This window comes from Peromyscus eremicus, chromosome 7 (genome assembly GCF_949786415.1).
Source record: "Peromyscus eremicus chromosome 7, PerEre_H2_v1, whole genome shotgun sequence".
Taxonomy (NCBI): Eukaryota; Metazoa; Chordata; class Mammalia; order Rodentia; family Cricetidae; genus Peromyscus; species Peromyscus eremicus.
In genome coordinates this window covers 52,724,401-52,741,327 of record NC_081422.1, presented here as the reverse complement: position 1 = coordinate 52,741,327, position 16,927 = coordinate 52,724,401, and the positions used below count along the sequence as shown (strand labels likewise).

At 51.7% G+C, this 16,927-nt stretch overlaps 1 protein-coding gene across 2 annotated transcripts; it reads right to left on the bottom strand.

The window, feature by feature from the left end:
• Positions 1 to 6,547: 6,547 nt before the first annotated feature.
• On the bottom strand, positions 6,548 to 16,056 carry Stoml1 (stomatin like 1). 2 transcript variants are annotated; one of them, XM_059266936.1, is made up of 7 exons: positions 15,834 to 16,056; positions 14,414 to 14,520; positions 12,444 to 12,593; positions 12,008 to 12,211; positions 8,481 to 8,676; positions 7,914 to 8,135; positions 6,548 to 7,428 (listed from the first exon to the last, which is right to left on the bottom strand). In XM_059266936.1, the coding sequence occupies exons 1-7, from the start codon at positions 15,964 to 15,966 to the stop codon at positions 7,235 to 7,237; spliced, it is 1,206 nt and encodes a 401-aa protein (XP_059122919.1). In that variant the 5' UTR covers positions 15,967 to 16,056; the 3' UTR covers positions 6,548 to 7,234. The 2 variants fall into 2 exon arrangements, with proteins under 2 accessions (XP_059122919.1, XP_059122920.1); XM_059266937.1 differs by having other exon boundaries at positions 7,914 to 8,132.
• Positions 16,057 to 16,927: the final 871 nt, after the last annotated feature.

The following is a 16,927-nucleotide window of genomic DNA, read 5'->3' as shown; positions in this document are numbered from 1 at the left end:
ACTCTGGCCCTTCTTAGGGTGACTAGCAGGCTTTATTTTCATCTTGGTGGCAAGCCTAGTGGTTTGGGTACCCACAGGGTTTCTAAAGCCAGCTTAGATGCTACAAGGCCATCTCAGTCCCAAGGTCAAAGTTAGGATACACTCTAAGTGGGAACAGAGACCTGTGACCCTAGAGGAGTGGTTCTCAACCTGTGGGTCGCGAACCCTTTGGGGGTCTAACAACCCTTTCGGAGGGGTCACATATCAGGTATCCTGAATATCAGATAGAGTTACATTATGATTCATAGCAGTAGCCAAAGTACAGTTAGGAAGTAGCAAAGAAAATAATTTTATGGTTGGGGTCCCCACAACATGAGGAACTGTATTAAAGGGTCGCAGCATTAGGAAGGTTGAGGAGCACTGCCCTGTAGCCGCTCTGAGAGCACCTGGCTCCTCCCCTTCCTTCCTCCGTAGTCCTGCTCCCTCCCACACTCTGCTCTCTCCTCTGCTGTCTCGTCCTGTTATCCTACTTCTCCATTTTTCTTCTCTGCCTCAGGATTTCTCTGTCTCTCTCCCTTCCTTTCTCAACAAATCCCAATTAATCTTTTGCATATGTATACATGGGGGGGCACATATGTGAGGGCACACAGGCATGTGCAAGTTGACATTGGGTGTCTTCCTCTGGAAGAGCAGCCATGGCTTTTAACCTCTGGGCCTTCTCTCCAGCCCCTTAACTTTTTTTTTTTTTGAACTATGTGGATATGTTAGCTATCATGGTGGTTTGAATGAGAATGGCCCCATAGGCTCATATATTTGAACATTTGGTCCCACGTTGGTGGAACTGTTTGGAAAGGACTAGGAGGTGTGGCCTTGTTGGAGGAGGTGTGCCATTGCGTGGGCAGGCCATCATGCCCCATGTCTGCCTCCTATGTGCTGATAAGATGCTCAACTGCTGCTCCAGTGCCATGCCTGCCAGCCTGCTGCCATGCTCCCTGCCGTGATGGTCATGGACTCACCCTCTGAAACTGTAAGCAAGGCCCCGATTAAATGCTTTCTTTTGTGAGATGGTCATGGTGTCTTTTCACAGCAATAGAAAAATAATTAAGACACCTATTCAAAATGCACAGCCCGACAGGTGTGTTGGCATATGCCTAAGGTCCTAGCACACAGGTTGAGACAGTAGGACCGAAAGTCGAGGGTCAGCCTGGGATGCACACTGAGTTATAAGCCAGCTGGGGCTATGAACCCAGTCTTGTTACACAATACACACACACACACACACACACACACACACACACACACACGAGAGAGAGAGAGAGAGAGAGAGAGAGAGAGAGAGAGAGAGAGATGCTGACTTTAAAATGACGCCCAAATACCACATTATATTTACGTATCAATTAGCTAGGAATAACCATTAACATTTACTCACTAGATTATTCTGTCTGGCTCAGTACAGGGATACAGTAGGAGCTACACAATAAGAGCTCTTCTTTCTATCTCCTCAAAATCCCTGCACAGAGCCCTCATATTTCAGATTCCATCTACTCAAATTGGAGGTGTCAGCCTGTCTTCTCTTGGTGCTCTAACAGGGTGTCCCTGGTCCCACTTTCAGTGGTCTACCCAGCAGCCATCTCAGGGAAGACTCTGACTGACCCTTTAGGTGTTTTTGTGTGCCCTCCCCTGTGGACTGCCCTGTTTACCCTGTCCTCCAAGCCCAGGGGCATTTGAGCCCGTGGGCTACACTTCTAGAGTGCTGGCCACACCCAGAGGCACCCACTCAGGACACACGAATGGTTAGTGTAGGGCTTGTCTATACCTGCACACTCATTCACACAAGTTTCTGTTTCCATTTCCCCAAGCAGGGATGTTAATCAGAAGTTCAGGGAAAAAAGAGTTTCAGTTCTTAATCTATGATCTCATCATTCCTGTCACTGCCTCCTCCTTCCTGGGGAACAGTGCCAGCTCCCATGGTTCTGTGTGTGGGAGCATGGAAAAAGGCCTGGGTTCCTTGCGTGAAGCAGCCCTTTAGGGCACTGGCAGGTGAATGCTTACAGGTAGCTAATGGCCCAGTGGGGAAGCACAGAAGAACAGAAAAGGGTTCCCCTGTTCACCGCTGCTCTGTTAATAATAGCCAGAAACTGGGAACAACCTAGATGTCCCTCAGTAGAGGAATGGATAAAGAAAGAGTGGTACATTTATACAATGGAATATTACTCAGCTCTTAAAGAAAAAATGCACCATGAAATTTGCAGGCAAATGGATGAAACTAGAAAAAAATAATTCTGAGTAAAGCAACCCAGGCCTAGAAAGATAAAAATGGGGCTGGAGAGGTGGCTCAGAGGTTAAGAGCACTGACTGCTCTTCCAGGGGTCCTGAGTTCAACTCCCAGCAACCACATGGTGGCTCACAACAATCTGTAATGAGATTTGGTGCCCTCTTCTGGCCTGCAGGGATATGTGCAGACAGAACACTGTATACATAATAAATAAATAAATCTTTAAAAAAAAAAAAAGAAAGATAAAAATGGTATGTGTTCACTTATATCTGGATATTAGTCATTAAATAAATGACAACCTGTTGGAGCCCACTAGGTTTCCTAGTGGCTGTACCCAGCAGGACTACATAAGAGGTTGACTGGACCACGGGCCTGGGTACCAGGCGTTTGTAAGGGTCTACACTTGACTGTAACTAGCAAGGGGGAGGTCTTTTGCTCCACCCCTTGGCATTGTTATAAACAGACCTTTGGAATAAAGTTCTGGGCCGGTGGATAAGGATCCAGGCCCACTCGAGTCTATCCTGCGTTTCTCTGTTTCTCTCCACTCTACTTCTAACTAAGTCTCTTATTCCTCATTCCTCAAGAGTCCCTGGGGTAAATAATGGTAGGGGCTGGTCCTCCACAGATGGCGCCTGAACAGAGACAAAGAAGAAGATAGAAAAAAACATAACCCTAGGACTTGGCGAAAGGATAGCGGAGGCGTTGCAAGTGTCGGTATGCTGATAAGGAACTGAGAAATGAAGGCAACGGTGTTTTATTCTCGAGTGTATAGGTAGGCGGTTAAATACCGCAAGGCTGCAGCATTAGGTCTCTCTCTCTCTCTCTCTCTCTCTCTCTCTCTCTCTCTCTCTCTCCCCCTCCCTCCCTCCCCCTCTCCCTCCTATCTATAAAAATTAAGAAAGGTAGAAAATAGAAATAGTGTTAGGAACATAGAAAAGAAAAAGCTTAGAGTAAAGTAGGGTAAGATGAGCCTAACTATGGGACCTTTCGTATTTGGAACTGTTTGCTTCAGAGTCATTACGACTCTGACGGCTACACAGACTTGAGGGCAGCTGACGAGCCAGGCCCTGACTATGAGCTCTCAGAGGAACTTTTAGGAATGGTGCCAGAACTCTCTTTGAACTTCCAGACTTAAGAAATAAAATGGACAGTGATGATTTCATTACAATGGGGCAGTCTGAATTTACTTATGCCTATAGACTCTAGCAATGGTGATGACTTATGAACTGCTTGTGGAACTGGTTATGTAAAAACTGTCTAAATACAGAAATTTAGGTTTTCTAACTAGGCTTGAGATTTAATTTACAATATAAAGAAAATTGAACCAATAGCTGAGGAACCCCCATGGTACTGGACTGGGCCCTCTGGATAAGTGAGACAGTCGATTAGCTTGAACTGTTACCGGACCCCCAGGCAGTGGGATCGGGACCTGTCCCTAGTGCATGACCCATCTTTTTGGAGCCTAGTGCCTATGGTGAGACACTTTGTGCAGCCTTGGTGCAGGGAGGAGGGGCTTGGACCTGCCTCAACTGAATGTACCAGGCTCTGCTGACTCCCCATGGGAGACCTTGCCTTGGAGGAGGTGGGAATGGGGGGTGGGTTGCGGGGGAAGGCTGGGGGGTGGGAGGAGGGAGGACAGGGGAATCCGTGGTAGATATGTAAAATGAATAGAAAATCTCTTAATAAAAATATAAAGAAATAAAAATATATAAAGAAAAGGGAGAGTAAATATTCCTCAGTATATTTAATTTAAAGACACTTTCATGTTACTTGAGTGAATTAATGTTATGTTTTGTGAATTAATGTTATGTTTTGTGAATTAATGTTATGTTTTGTATAGTTTTATTAAGAAATTGTTTTTGAATGTAAGTTTGTAGGTTGAGAGTAGGTTTGTAGGTTAGAGTTATTACTTTAAGTAATAAATATATATAAAGTAATACATGTATATAAATAAATAAATATAAATATATATATATATATATATATAAATATAAAGAAGGGGGGCCTGTTGTAGCCCACTAGGTTTCCTAGTGGCTGTACCCAGCAGGACTACATAAGAGGTTGACTGGACCACAGGCCTGGGTACCAGGCGTTTGTAAGGGTCTACACTTGACTGTAACTAGCAAGGGGAGGTCTTTTGCTCCACCCCTTGGCATTGTTATAAATAGACCTTTGAAATAAAGTTCTGGGTCGGTGGATAAGGATCTAGGCCCACCTGAGTCTGTCTATCCTGTATTTTCTCTCTCTTTCCCTCCCCTCTACTTCTAACTAAGTCTCTTATTCCTCATTCCTCAAGAGTCCCTGGGGTAAATAATGGTAAGGGCTGGTCCCCCTCAATAACCAAGCTACAATCCAGAGAGGTAAGACTTACAGGGACTGGGGGGGGTACTTATGGATCTCCCTGGGAGGGGGGACTGAGCAGGAGGTGGAGGGCAAGAGAACAGGTGGGAAGGGGGAAAGGGGATGGGACTGAGAGGGAACAAGAGGAAAGACAGCTAATATTGCCAAGACAATAGGTTGCTCTCCACAAACTGACAGCAAGGACCCATTGCTAAAGGCAACACCCACACAACTCACTGAACATGGAGAGGTTGAGCTGTGCCTACATAGAACCTTCACCCCCATGTTCTAATGACTATGGCATGGAAAGGTACCAACCCAATTACAAAACCTTTGATCTACAAATGTCCTGCCTGCAACATATGCTAGGGCAACGGTGGTACAAACCTTACGGGACTAACCAACCAATGTCTGATGTGACTTAAGGCCCACTCCATGAGATGGAACCCATGCCTGACATTGCTTGGGTGGCCAAGAACCAGAGTCTAGATAGCCCAGAGACCTAGGGTAAAACCAAGTATTACTAGTCTAAAAAAAATTTTAAAGTAACAATCAAATGACTCCTAATGATATTATGCTACACTAACAGATCAGTGCCTTGCTCAGCCATCATCAGAGAGACTTCCTCCTGCAGCAGATGGAAACAAACAGAGACCCATAGTCAGGCATTATGCAGAGAATGAGACCTTGGAATACACAGCTCTAAATGGGATGTCTCCATCAAATTGCTCCTCTCAGAGCTCAGGGAACCCCACAGAAGAGGCAGAAGGAGTCGAGGAGACAGGACACCAGGAGAATAAGGTCCTCTAAAACAACTAAGCAAAGCTCACATGAACTCAGGGACTGAAACAGGGGCACACAGGTCCTCTGCATGTGTACTATAGCCTTCAGTTTAGTGCTTTTATAGGACTCCTGAATGTGTGAACAAGCAGGTCTCTGATTCTTGTGCTTTCTCTTGGGGTTCTTTTATTTTTCTGTTGGCTTGGCTTGTCCAACTTTGATATGATGCTTTTTGTTTTACCTTATTTTATTTTGTTAAAAAATAAATTGTAGTTGCTTAAAAGATAAAGTGACAATTGCTGCACTGGGGGAGGGGGAAGGGAAGAAAAAGAATAGCTGAGGGAGCTCCGGCACGAAGGAAAGGCTCTAGGGCAAGGCTCTAGGGGGCACTGCGTGGTCAGTCAGTGGGGCCTGGAGAAGCAGCTCTGGAACACAGCCTCAAGAGGATCCCCACACTCTGTGGGGCCCATGCTGGCTCTGAGGGAAGTCCCCAGGCCAGGTGGAGGACCTACAGCAATACAAGCCAGTATCTGGCACTAGGAAAGACAGAGGGACACACTGCAGGACCTGGTCCAGTACAAGCCCAGGGAAAAGGACTGGCGTGGGCAGAGGACGAGCTGAGGGCTATGGGACTGGGGTGTGATCTGGTTTTTCTCTACACACTTCTCCAGGGTGTTGCATTCACTTCTTAGCCTTGAACTGGGCTCAGAGGAGCAGAAGCAGCTGAGCCCAAAGTCAGGCCTCGAGCTGGATCTGTCATCAGCCAGGGAAGCCACAGCATCTGAGGACGGCAAGAGGGCTGTAGACAGTAGCTCCAGCTCCCTCCTGAACACGTTGAGAGCCCCTCATCTTGTTCTCCGTAAGTCAGTGTTTGTAGTCATGCCTGACTTCCCTGGGAAATCGGGTCCCTCGCTATAAAAAGAAACAGAGAGCAACTCACAGCTACCTCACCCTGACTTTCAGGGCTGAGACACCCAGAAGGAAGAGCTTCAAACGCTCCGAGAGCCTGCGTCAACCTCTAGCCTTGGCCCTTGGCTGGGCATTGGCCCTTGGCTGGGCATAGGCCCTTGGCTGGGCATAGGCCCTTGGCTGGGCATAGGCCCTACAGACCCTCCCTGGCCCACCACGCCCACAGCCCGCTGGACTTCTCCACTGCACACTGTAAACGCCACGTTTATTTGTCAAAGGCGCTCAAGCCTCTAGTAAGCACAGAACAGCAGGGCGCTCCCGCATGCTGCCCTGAGCCCAGCTCCTCAAGCATGCAGGATGGAGCTGGTGGATGCGGTCAGGGGTCCTCCAGAGCAGGCCCACTGGAAAATCAAATTCTGCTGTCCATGCCCTCCCTCCTCGCCTGTTCTGGCCTGCCAATAGGAAAGTGGGGCCGCCTGCCTCCACTGCAGCAACCCCTTCTTGGGGGCTGCCCTCCCTCCCCTGCCCTACCCTCTGATCTCCCTGGATGTCAGAGCCATGATCCATGTGCTTCAGTCCTTCACATGGGTGCCGTACAGGCTGCTTCTGTGCCTCTTGTCTGTCCAGTCAGTCTTCAGCTGGGTAGGGCAGGCTGGGCTCTGTCTTCACCCTGTGTAGTCAGCTCAGGACTAGCACCTTTGTTGGGGATCGAATGAGCAAAGGCCTGTCCAGAGAGCCGCCATAGGTGAACGTGCAGGACACCTGACTCAGGACACCTGACTCAGCACTGAGCAGTAGCAGATGTCTCCCAGCCTCCTGGGCTCCTGGTTGGGCCTGAAACATCTTCAGGCCTCAATTTTCCGTGGCCCAGACCAATGCCTCCTATCCCAAGAGGCTTCTCTGGCTTGGCACCAGGCTCAGGGTTAGGTCACGGATGGACAACTGACATGACTACTTCAAGGCCCGAAGGACAGCCTCCAGCTTCATGACCACGGCTAGGTCACCCTTCACCTTCAGCCGCCCACTCATGTAGGCCCCCAGGGGCCGCAGTTCCCTGCACAGCAAGGCCTGAAGGTCCGCCTCGGCCATCTCCACCACTACGTCAGGGATGCCATCAGGTGCTCCATGTCCCACTCTGCCTTGTCCTGTTGGGAGGTAGCATTGTCATCAGGTTATCAGTAAGAGGATACCATGTGGCGGGGACAGGGTAGCACATCCCACCGGGAACAGTCACAAGCACTGGTTAGTTCAAGTTCTAGAGCCGGGGGTGTGGCCTAAACTTAATCCCCAACCCCCAACACACAGTGGGGGTGGGGCAGGTTCTAATACAATGGCTTCAAGCCTTACTGACTGGGACTGCTTGTTGCTACTGTTTGCAAATTTATGAGTGAAGAGAACGGTAATATTGCTTCACAGGGTGCAGAGCCTGGTATGCAGTAGGCCTGAGTGTACGAGGCTCCTAGTTACCCGACTGAGCTCTCCTGCTGATCCCAGTGAGACCACAGCCCAGGCTGTCATTATGGGTTCATTCCAATCAGGTGGCAGGAGCAAGGGACAGTCTTTAAAGGACCACAGGGGGAGGAGACTAGCAGCCTGAGTGGGAAGGGAAGGACAGAGGGAACAGCCACACCTGCAGTGAGGTCCAGGAAGTAGACACTCTGGGTGCCACCGGGCAAGATGACGTTGAACTGGTAGCAGGCCCCAACCTGGCTGACCAGTGCCTCCGACAGGAAGGGTTGCAGGGCAGTGAGAAGCCCCTCAGCCACGGGCTGCTTCTTCGGGTTGGGCTCAGCCTCAGCCCCAGCCTGAGAGGCAGGTGGCTCCACCTCACTTATCATTTCCAAGGTGTCTACTGGTGGCCAACAGGGTTGAGGAGGGAGACAGAGAACAGGTCAGTGTACTGTGAAGGTCAGTGTGCCTCCATCCTTTTGTGAAGTTTCTTCTTACAGCCTTTCATGTTCTGTACTCATCTCCTAAGCTGCCTCTAGGTTCCCAGCCAGCACCCCCAAAACCATGCCTACGCTCCTCTGGCCTGCAGCACAGTCCTCCTCTTAGCTACTTTTGCAAGACTATAGCATCTTCCCACGGAGGTCCCAGGGCCTCTACAGACTTCTCCACAACCGCACTCTGGTCAGCTCCAGAAACGGAGCAGAACGAACCAGCTAAGCTAAGGGGACTAGAAGTAAAACCTGCTTACCTGGCCCTGGGGATGGAGTACCTCCTACCGCTGAGTTCATGCTTCCCCCCAGCAAGTGGAGGGCCAACTGTTGGAGGGTGCTGTCCAGGCTGGACATGGCTGGGCCGTCCTGGGGAGGCTGCAGTACAGCCTCCACCGCCAGCTCCACACGGTCTACCTCCAGGCCCCAAGCTCTGGTCACATCATTGATCTCCAGCTGAGGGCAGTGAGGGAAGCGATGGGAGTCACTTGATAAGGCTTCCCTGAACAGCTCTGGACAACTCACTCTAGCCACATATGGACATGGAGGACATAATGGAGAAGCTCCCAGCTGGGAATCCAGCAAGAGCCAGTCTCTTGGCTAGACAAGTGCTGAGTTGGGGAGGGAGGTGGGGACTCTAAGGAGAAGTAGAGACTTTCTCAGCAAACCCCAGACAGCAGCAGACTCTAGAAAGTTCCACGTAGATTCTCAAGTACGGAATGGGGCACTGGTCAGAATTGGGGGTTCCAGGTAGCCTCTTCCTGCTCAGTTGGATTTGTTCTGAGGACAAGAGGAGTTTATAGACATGGAGGTGGCCAAGCAGGCAGGCTCCCTTTGGAGAACGATCGTCCTGGTGCTGTGCAGACACTGTGTTAGAGAGGGCCAGGAGTGGAGGAATGGTTTCACTGCAGGCAAGAGATGAGGGTAGCTGGGCAGAGGGCAGGGGTGTGAAGAGGGGACCAGGAGGGCTGGGCAGAGGGGTGTGGTGAGGGAGCTAGGAGGGCTGGGCAGAGGGGTGTGGTGAGGGGACCAGAAGGGCTGAGCAGAGGGCAGGGGTGTGGTGAGGGGGCCAGGAGGGCTGGGCAGAGGGGTGTGGTGAGGGAGCTAGGAGGGCTGGGCAGAGGGCAGGGGTGTGGTGAGGGGGCCAGGAGGGCTGGGCAGAGGGCAGGGGTGTGGTGAGGGGGCCAGAAGGCAGGGGAGGGGAAGGGAGGGGGACAGAAGCAGCAAGGGAGGACTGCCTTGCAAACTGCCAGGCCACAGCAGGCATGGGAGAGGGGAACAGCCTGTACAATGGATATGGATGTCGCAGGGGTGGGGAAGGCAGGCTCCTGGGGTCATGATGACATTCTCCTAGAGGACACATGAGGGTGGGAAGGGGAGGGTAGCAGTTACTGTCACACTGTTAGCTCAAGGTGTCTGCGAATGGATTTGTAAGTTTCCAAAGGATAAAGGGAACAGGGTGCCCAAGCAGAAGACTAGAGGATATTGCTGTGAGCCCTGGACTCTCCCAGGCCTACGATAGGAACATGGACACTGTAGGGCAGGAGACAGGCAGGGCTGGGGGCCTCGGGGTGGGGTGGGGTGGCCCAAAGGAGACTGTTGCCACTCGGTGCAACAGGGGAAGGGCTGAGAAACACCTACTGGCCAGACCAGAGGGAGGTCACTGGTGACAGTCAGAGCTAAGTCTGAACAAAGCTCAGACCAAGGATGGAGGGAGAGGAACAGAACCTTCTTGAAGGAAGGGAAGAAGGCATGAGAGCTTGAGGGAGGAGGAAAGCGAATCCCTGGGATCCTTGGGAGAGAGGTGGGATCAGGCAGGACCCAGTTCAGGGAGGAGCCTCCAGGAGGGAAGCAGGAAGCACAGATGCAGAGATGCAGAGAATATAAAAGTTCTGCCTCAAGTCTCTCCTGACAGTGAAGAGGCAAGGTGGAGGGAGCAAGGGGGCAGCTGCAGGAGGGCGGTGTGGACGGAGAACAAGGGGCGGGGCTGCAGGAGGGCTGTGTGGACGGAGAACAAGGGGCGGGGCTGCAGGAGGGCGGTGTGGACGGAGAACAAGGGGCGGGGCTGCAGGAGGGCGGTGTGGACGGAGAACAAGGGGCGGGGCTGCAGGAGGGCGGTGTGGACGGAGAACAGGGGGCGGGGCTGCGGGAGGGCGGTGTGGACGGAGAACAGGGGGCGGGGCTGCGGGAGGGCGGTGTGGACGGAGAACAGGGGGCGGGGCTGCGGGAGGGCGGTGTGGACGGAGAACAGGGGGCGGGGCTGCGGGAGGGCGGTGTGGACGGAGAACAGGGGGCGGGGCTGCAGTAGGGCGGTGTGGACAGAGTAAAGGGGCGGGGCTGCAGGAGGGCGGTGTGGACAGAGTAAAGGGGCGGGGCTGCAGGAGGGCGGTGTGGACAGAGAACAAGGGGCGGGGCTGCAGGAGGCAGTGGAGGGCTAAGAAGCTGTTGGCCAAAATGCAACTGAGGAAGAGGCGGGAGTGGCAGGCTAAGGAAGAGGTGAGAGCGGAGTCCACAAGCCTTACAGATGGGAAAGGAAACGGCACATGCACACCTGCTTGAACCAGGACTTGAGGGACAGATAATGCAGCTCCCGAGGTTTCCTTTCAGCTCTATTCTACCAGGAGATGGACACGGACCCTGGGCAATGGACCCGAAGTGACTTTCACATCCTAGATGGACTTCTTCCAAACTGCCCCTCTCACATCAAAGCAACACAACTTTAAGATTGAGTTTATCGTCCTAAATATGAATTATAACGGGATGTGCTGGTATGAAGAAAATCTGGTAGCAGCGTATTACCTGAGTTGTATTAGTTTGAACACTGCATTGTGGGTAGGAGCAGATGGTCTAGCTCTGGCCCAGAACTGCCCTTTACCATGAATGGTTCTCAGAACCAAGTGGAATAGTTTCTGGGCCTGGTTTCCCTCCTCTATTAAAATGACAAGTACTGGCCCTCTCACAGTGAAAATGGGAAGCTGAGATGCTGCTGGGCAGGTACAAGTACTCTGTAAGCCATAAAATGCTGGGCCCAGGGCCGGTGGGCTCAGCAATAGAATGTTTGTCTAGCATGCCCACAGCCCTGAGTTCCATCCCCAACTGGCATTGCCACAAAACAAGACAAAACAACCATGGTCACTGTTACGGCTGGAAGGAAAATTTTGGTAGGAATTTCATTTTGCTCCAGTCGGGGTGCTTGGTGAAGCTGGACAAACACTAGGCCCCACAGGAGAGGAAGCACATGTTGGCTATGGGAGGGACAGCCACCGCAAATGTAATAGACAGGAAAGAAGGTGAATTCCAGGGTACCTAGTTTTTCATACATGTAGAGCAGGGACAGGAAGAAGACTCAGGTGCCCCCTGTCTCTGTTCTGTTCTAAACAAGAAAATAAGACCACAAAAACTCACGTGTGGGAGTCCCAAGCACGTGGCTGCACCCAGAGGGCCCTGATCATCTCCTCACCCACCAGAACAGAAACTGCAGAGGGCCAAGGCCCAGGGCTGTGATCACAGAAGCGGTGAAGGGTAATATCTCAACAGTCAGAGGCAGGCGCCCAACAAGTTCCGCTAGAGCACTTCTTGTCAGGACATATGTGCTCAAGATGAGTGACCCAGATCATCTCTGCTCCTCACCTTGGGGCCTCACCCAGATTCTTTCCAGGTGGTAATAATGTTGGGACACATAGTGAGCTAAGACCCAGAGTAACTTGGTCCTTGTTCAGAGTGACCTGGCAGAGAAAGCCAGGCCCTGCTGCCAGACCCTGAGCGGCACCTTGGAGAAGCCACCTACCAGGAGTTGGTCACCGATCTTGAGCTTCTCCATCTGGATCTCCTGCAGTGGCCTCCTGAGTAGGGCCTTGGTCATGGCGTTGTGGGCTGTCATTCGAGCGGCTGTGTTTAGGTCCTTCACGGCCATCACGGATAGCACTGGGTCCCAGATGCGGAACTGGACATCGGCTCCCACAGACAACACAGCCCCATCCTTAGAGGCCAACTGTTTCAGGAGACCACAATAGAGACAACATTAGAAGGGCCAGGGGCTACTGGAAGGGCAAAACCCACTGAGACCATCCAGCTTGACCCACCTGCCTGGCAGCTAGCTCCTCGAAGACAAAATGGTATCTCCAAGTAGGTGGGGTCAGGTATGGCTCAAAGCCCAGATATACTCATCATTCACCATGCATGGCCCCATTCCTCCTGTGCAGGGCAGCTAAGACGCCCCTCACCTTGCAAGGAGGAACATTGAAGGCTCGAGTCCTCAGGTCCACCCTCTGGAAGGAGTCAATGAAGGGCAGGAGAAGAACCATGCCAGGCCCTTGGGGGGTGCGGATCCGGCCCAGTCGAAACACGATCATCCTCTCGTAGGTGGGCACGATCTGTTCGTGATGGCGAAAGAAAGGGTTTGGAAGGGGTTCACCTAGGCTGGCCAATGCCATTTGCCAGACCCCTCTCTGCCCTCCTCACCTCACTCTGCCAGTCAAATATCCCTTGGTGTGTATGGTGTGTGTGAAGGCCAGAGGCAAACCTGGGCCACTTCCTAGTTTCATTTTTCTCTGCCATGAGGTGAAGGGCCTCCTGTGGTATAGTGTGATGCCCTGCTCAAACACACTGGGCCAAGCGACCAGAGGCCGACACTTCTGAAGCTGAGGGCCAAACTAAGCCTGCCCTCTCAACAGTTTCTGAAGGATATTTTGCCACAGTGACAAAAATACCAACACACTTAGCTGTGCTTAGATGGGAGAACCGAGGCTCCGAGACACTGGACCCAAAGACATGCGCAGTGATCACACAGTCCCTCCGGTGGAAGGGCCTTCATCAGAACGCTGTTCTCAGGAACGGGCCATGTCTTAGTCACCACAAGAACTCACTTGATCAGAGAAACTTTACCTCTGTGGCTTGAAGCTAATCGTGACTCATTCCAGGGCACGGTTTGCTCTTGGACTAGTTGGGGGAAAGCCCTGGCTGCTCTAACAAATGCCCTGAGCAGACAGCTTCACCACCTTCAGATCCCTGGAGCCCCTCAAGTAGTTAAATCTAAGTTGAGAACTACAGGCAAGAGAGGCCCAGCCACACGTCCACGGTCGTAGGGCCTGTATTTCAGTGGCACTGTAGAAGTAGGACCTGGGTTCATCTTAGTGCTCCCTTCTAGACCGCACCAACACAGGGCCTTTCTAGGGACGCCTGTCCAGGGCCATGCAAAGGGAAAGGCCTGCCCGGGCTTCAGCGTAGCTGGAGCTGCCAGGCCTGGTGCTCAGTTACAGCTGCGTCTCTCATCTTTTCCTATAAGCACCACCGCCTCTGTGAAATGAGGCTGGAGTTCTGCTGGGCAAGCTGGGAGCTTTTCTTTCAATTGGACAGGAGCAAGAGGGAGGACGACCTGGTAAATGTATGTGTCTAGATTCCAGGACTCAGAAAACTTATTTCTACTCCTTCCTGTCTCCTAAGATGGTCTTGGTTAAGTCTTGGCCTCAGTTTATTCATCTGAAGGATGGGGACTGTCCTAGCTTCTCCTGTAGCTGTCATAAACACTGTGATCAAAAGAAACTTGGGGCCCTGTGGCGGTGGCGCACGCCATTAATCCCAGTACTCAGGAGGCAGAGCCAGGCGGATCTCTGTGAGTTCGAGGCCAGCCTGGTCTACAGAGCGAGATCCAGGACAGGCACCAAAACTACACAGAGAAACCTGTCTCGGAAAAAAAAAAAAAAAAAAGAAATGAAACTTGGGGAGAAAAGCGTTTACTTGGTGTACAGGCTACAGACCATCTCTGAGTGGGGGGTAGAGGAGGAAATCAAGCAGGAAACTGGGGGCAGAACTGAGCAGAGAGAGACCTTGGAGGAATCACGGTTACTGGCCGCCCCACCTCCCCTGCTTGCTCCGCTAGCTCAGGCCCAACTGTCTAGGGATGGCACCCCAGGGGGCTGGGCTCTCCTACACCTCTCAGCAATCAAAATGCCCCCAAAGACATGGCCACTGACCATTTGATGGAGGTAATCCCTCAGTCGAGGTGCCCTCTTCACAGGCACATCAAGTTGACAACCAAGATGAGCCACCAAACACTGAACAACCCTAGGCTTGCCTGTTCCCTAGAGGAGTGATAATATCTAGAGGCAAGGGGCCAAATATGGGGAATCCGTTCACCAGTGCCAAAGCTTTCACCGTGCCTACCAACTCCCCAACAGCATCCAGCCAGCCTTACCTTCAGGGCAAACCAGCCGGAAATGGGGAAGGTGAGCAGCAGCAGCAGGAACCCCAGGAAACTGATGAGGCCATGGCAGAGACAGGAGGGCCAGCTCTCAGGTGCATCTGGGGACAAAAGAGCAGAAGCAACCACAGAATACCAGCTGGGCTTGGCAGGACAACTTCAAGTACAGTGTGCCATGAGTACAGTGGGTCATGTGCACATTTTGCCTGCCTTCTGCTTCAGAGGCTCCCCATAGCTATTTAGGGACCATGCATCATAACTAACTGGTCTCAAGTGCAACACCCCACCCAAGGCTTTTCTCTCCTAGGGAAGAGCCACTGATCTGAGAACACAACCCATGTGATGTTCTCTTTGCTGGACAGAGCAGGAATCAACAACTCCTTGTCTAATGTGTATTGCCCACCCAAACCTGGAAGAGAACACTCATGCTGTGGAACTAACTTCTATGCTTTCTAGGGGTCCTTATGGAGAAAGGGCCTCAGCTAAAAAGGATAAAACAGTAATTGTTCATCAATAAGAGTCACAGCGAGACTAAAGTGTCCCTTTCTAGTTTAGTCCTCACTCCTGCTTTAATACCCTAAAATTTTTTAATGTATTTTTCAATTCAAGCCCTTTGGAGGGAAGAGCTGGGAAGATGAGCCTAAAGACAAAGATTCTAACCCTTGCAGAACCAAAAATCGAGAATGGGTGTTGAGCAGACATCCCCAGAATCTAGGGTGAGATTGTTGTCTGCTCTTCTCCCAGCCGTAGACAGGAAGACCAAAAGAGGCTGTTCTATGCTTCAGGGAGCCCTGCCCGCAAGGCTTTCTAAATCCCAAACTCTGATCTTTTCAGGAAAGGAATCTTTGGTGAGAGGCACTCCTAAGAGCAGGGGGCAAAACACAGGAAATTCATTCATCAATGCCAGAGTTCAAGGTACTATCAATACAGAAGTACCACAGAGGGCCCAAATTCTTCAAGGTCAGGCCAAAGAAGCCACAGAAGGCTCTGGAGCAAGAAAGAGCCAAAGCAAATAAGCTGGCCTGCCTTTTTGTTCTGTGCATCTCACCAGTACACAGGAGACTCCTGGTCCCTGCGCTGCTACCCTAGGGTGATTCTTTTTCCATTTCTCTGCAGGTGTTTTTAGGTTGCTTGTGGCCGACTCTGCCTAGGATTCTGTTTTCTTTCTATGCATGATGAGCTATCCTGAAAATAGTAACGTGATGAGCTGAGATTCGGGAAGATGGGGCTAGGCTGGTTCCGAAGCTGTAGCTGGTGGTCCTAGCGAAGACAAAGTAGCAGTATTCCAACGCCTTGTTTGGCACCCTCTCCACATCTTATGCCCTTCATGCTCCCTCCTCCTAGAGGCAAGGAGTACAAGTGTGGGGGTACTGGCCAGTCCCTATACGGTCCACCGTGCTGGGCAGCCACTCACCGGCCCCCGGCCCCACGCCGCCCGGCTCTGGGGACAAGCAGCCCTTCTGCGAACCCAGAAAGCCGAAACTCGACTGCTGGAAACGATCGAAATCCCCTAAGGGCAGCGCCCGGTAGCCTGATCGGCCGAACATGACTTCTGGCCCGGGACACGCCCCGCGCCTCCACCGGGCGCCGGCTCTGCCCAGCCCGCTGCAGCTCCGCCCCGCCTCGCCCCCGCCGCTTCCGGCTTCACTTGCGCCGCCAAGGGCAGTGGCTGTGCAGGAGCAGGAAGCAGGCCGGATCCGCACCTGCTGTCCCACAGCGCCCTCTGCGTTGGGAGGACCGAACTGCGGTCGCGCAGTTTTGGGGACATGGCCTTGGTTCTAATCTAGAGCTCTTGAAAGGTGATGACCACCCCTTTCCTAATCTTTCACCTGGCCTTAAGAAAGGAGGAGAGGAAGTTTGGCTTAAAAAGAGCATTACAGGAGCTGGGCGGTGGTGGCGCACGCCTTTAATCCCAGCATTTAGAGCCAGGCGGATCTCTACAGGCACCAAAACTACACAGAGAAAGAAACCCTGTCTCGAAAAACCAAAAACAAGCAAACAAACAAAAAAAAGAGCATCACAGGAGACTTTTCTCCAGATTCAGGGAAATGTCATCTGCCTCACAGTACTCCTTCAAACTCAACACACTGAGGAATGTGCTTTATCCAGATTTAGGCTTCCTCCTGGGCGTGACTGGCCTTTTTCTGTTTCCCCACAGCCCAGGAAACAGACCCTGTCACATAGAGCACTGTACTTACTTGCTTAATGATGGCAGACCCAAGTTACTGTCGACAAGGTGAAGTCAGAAGGCCTGAACTTTGATATAAAGGAGAAATTCCACGTTCAGACACCTCAGGAAACATGGCAGGGGTGGTGGTGGTGGTGGTGGAGGAGGAGGATGGCAGAGTTATCACAGAGCTACATCTACATCAGAGCCCTTGATCCAGGTACTTGAGGTAAATTGTCTTTCCATGACTTTAGAAAACCCAAAGAGAGGGAGCAAATGTACTCCAATAGGATGCTAAGGAGGCTGTCAGGAGGCCATTTTATAAAACCAGAAAAGAATGA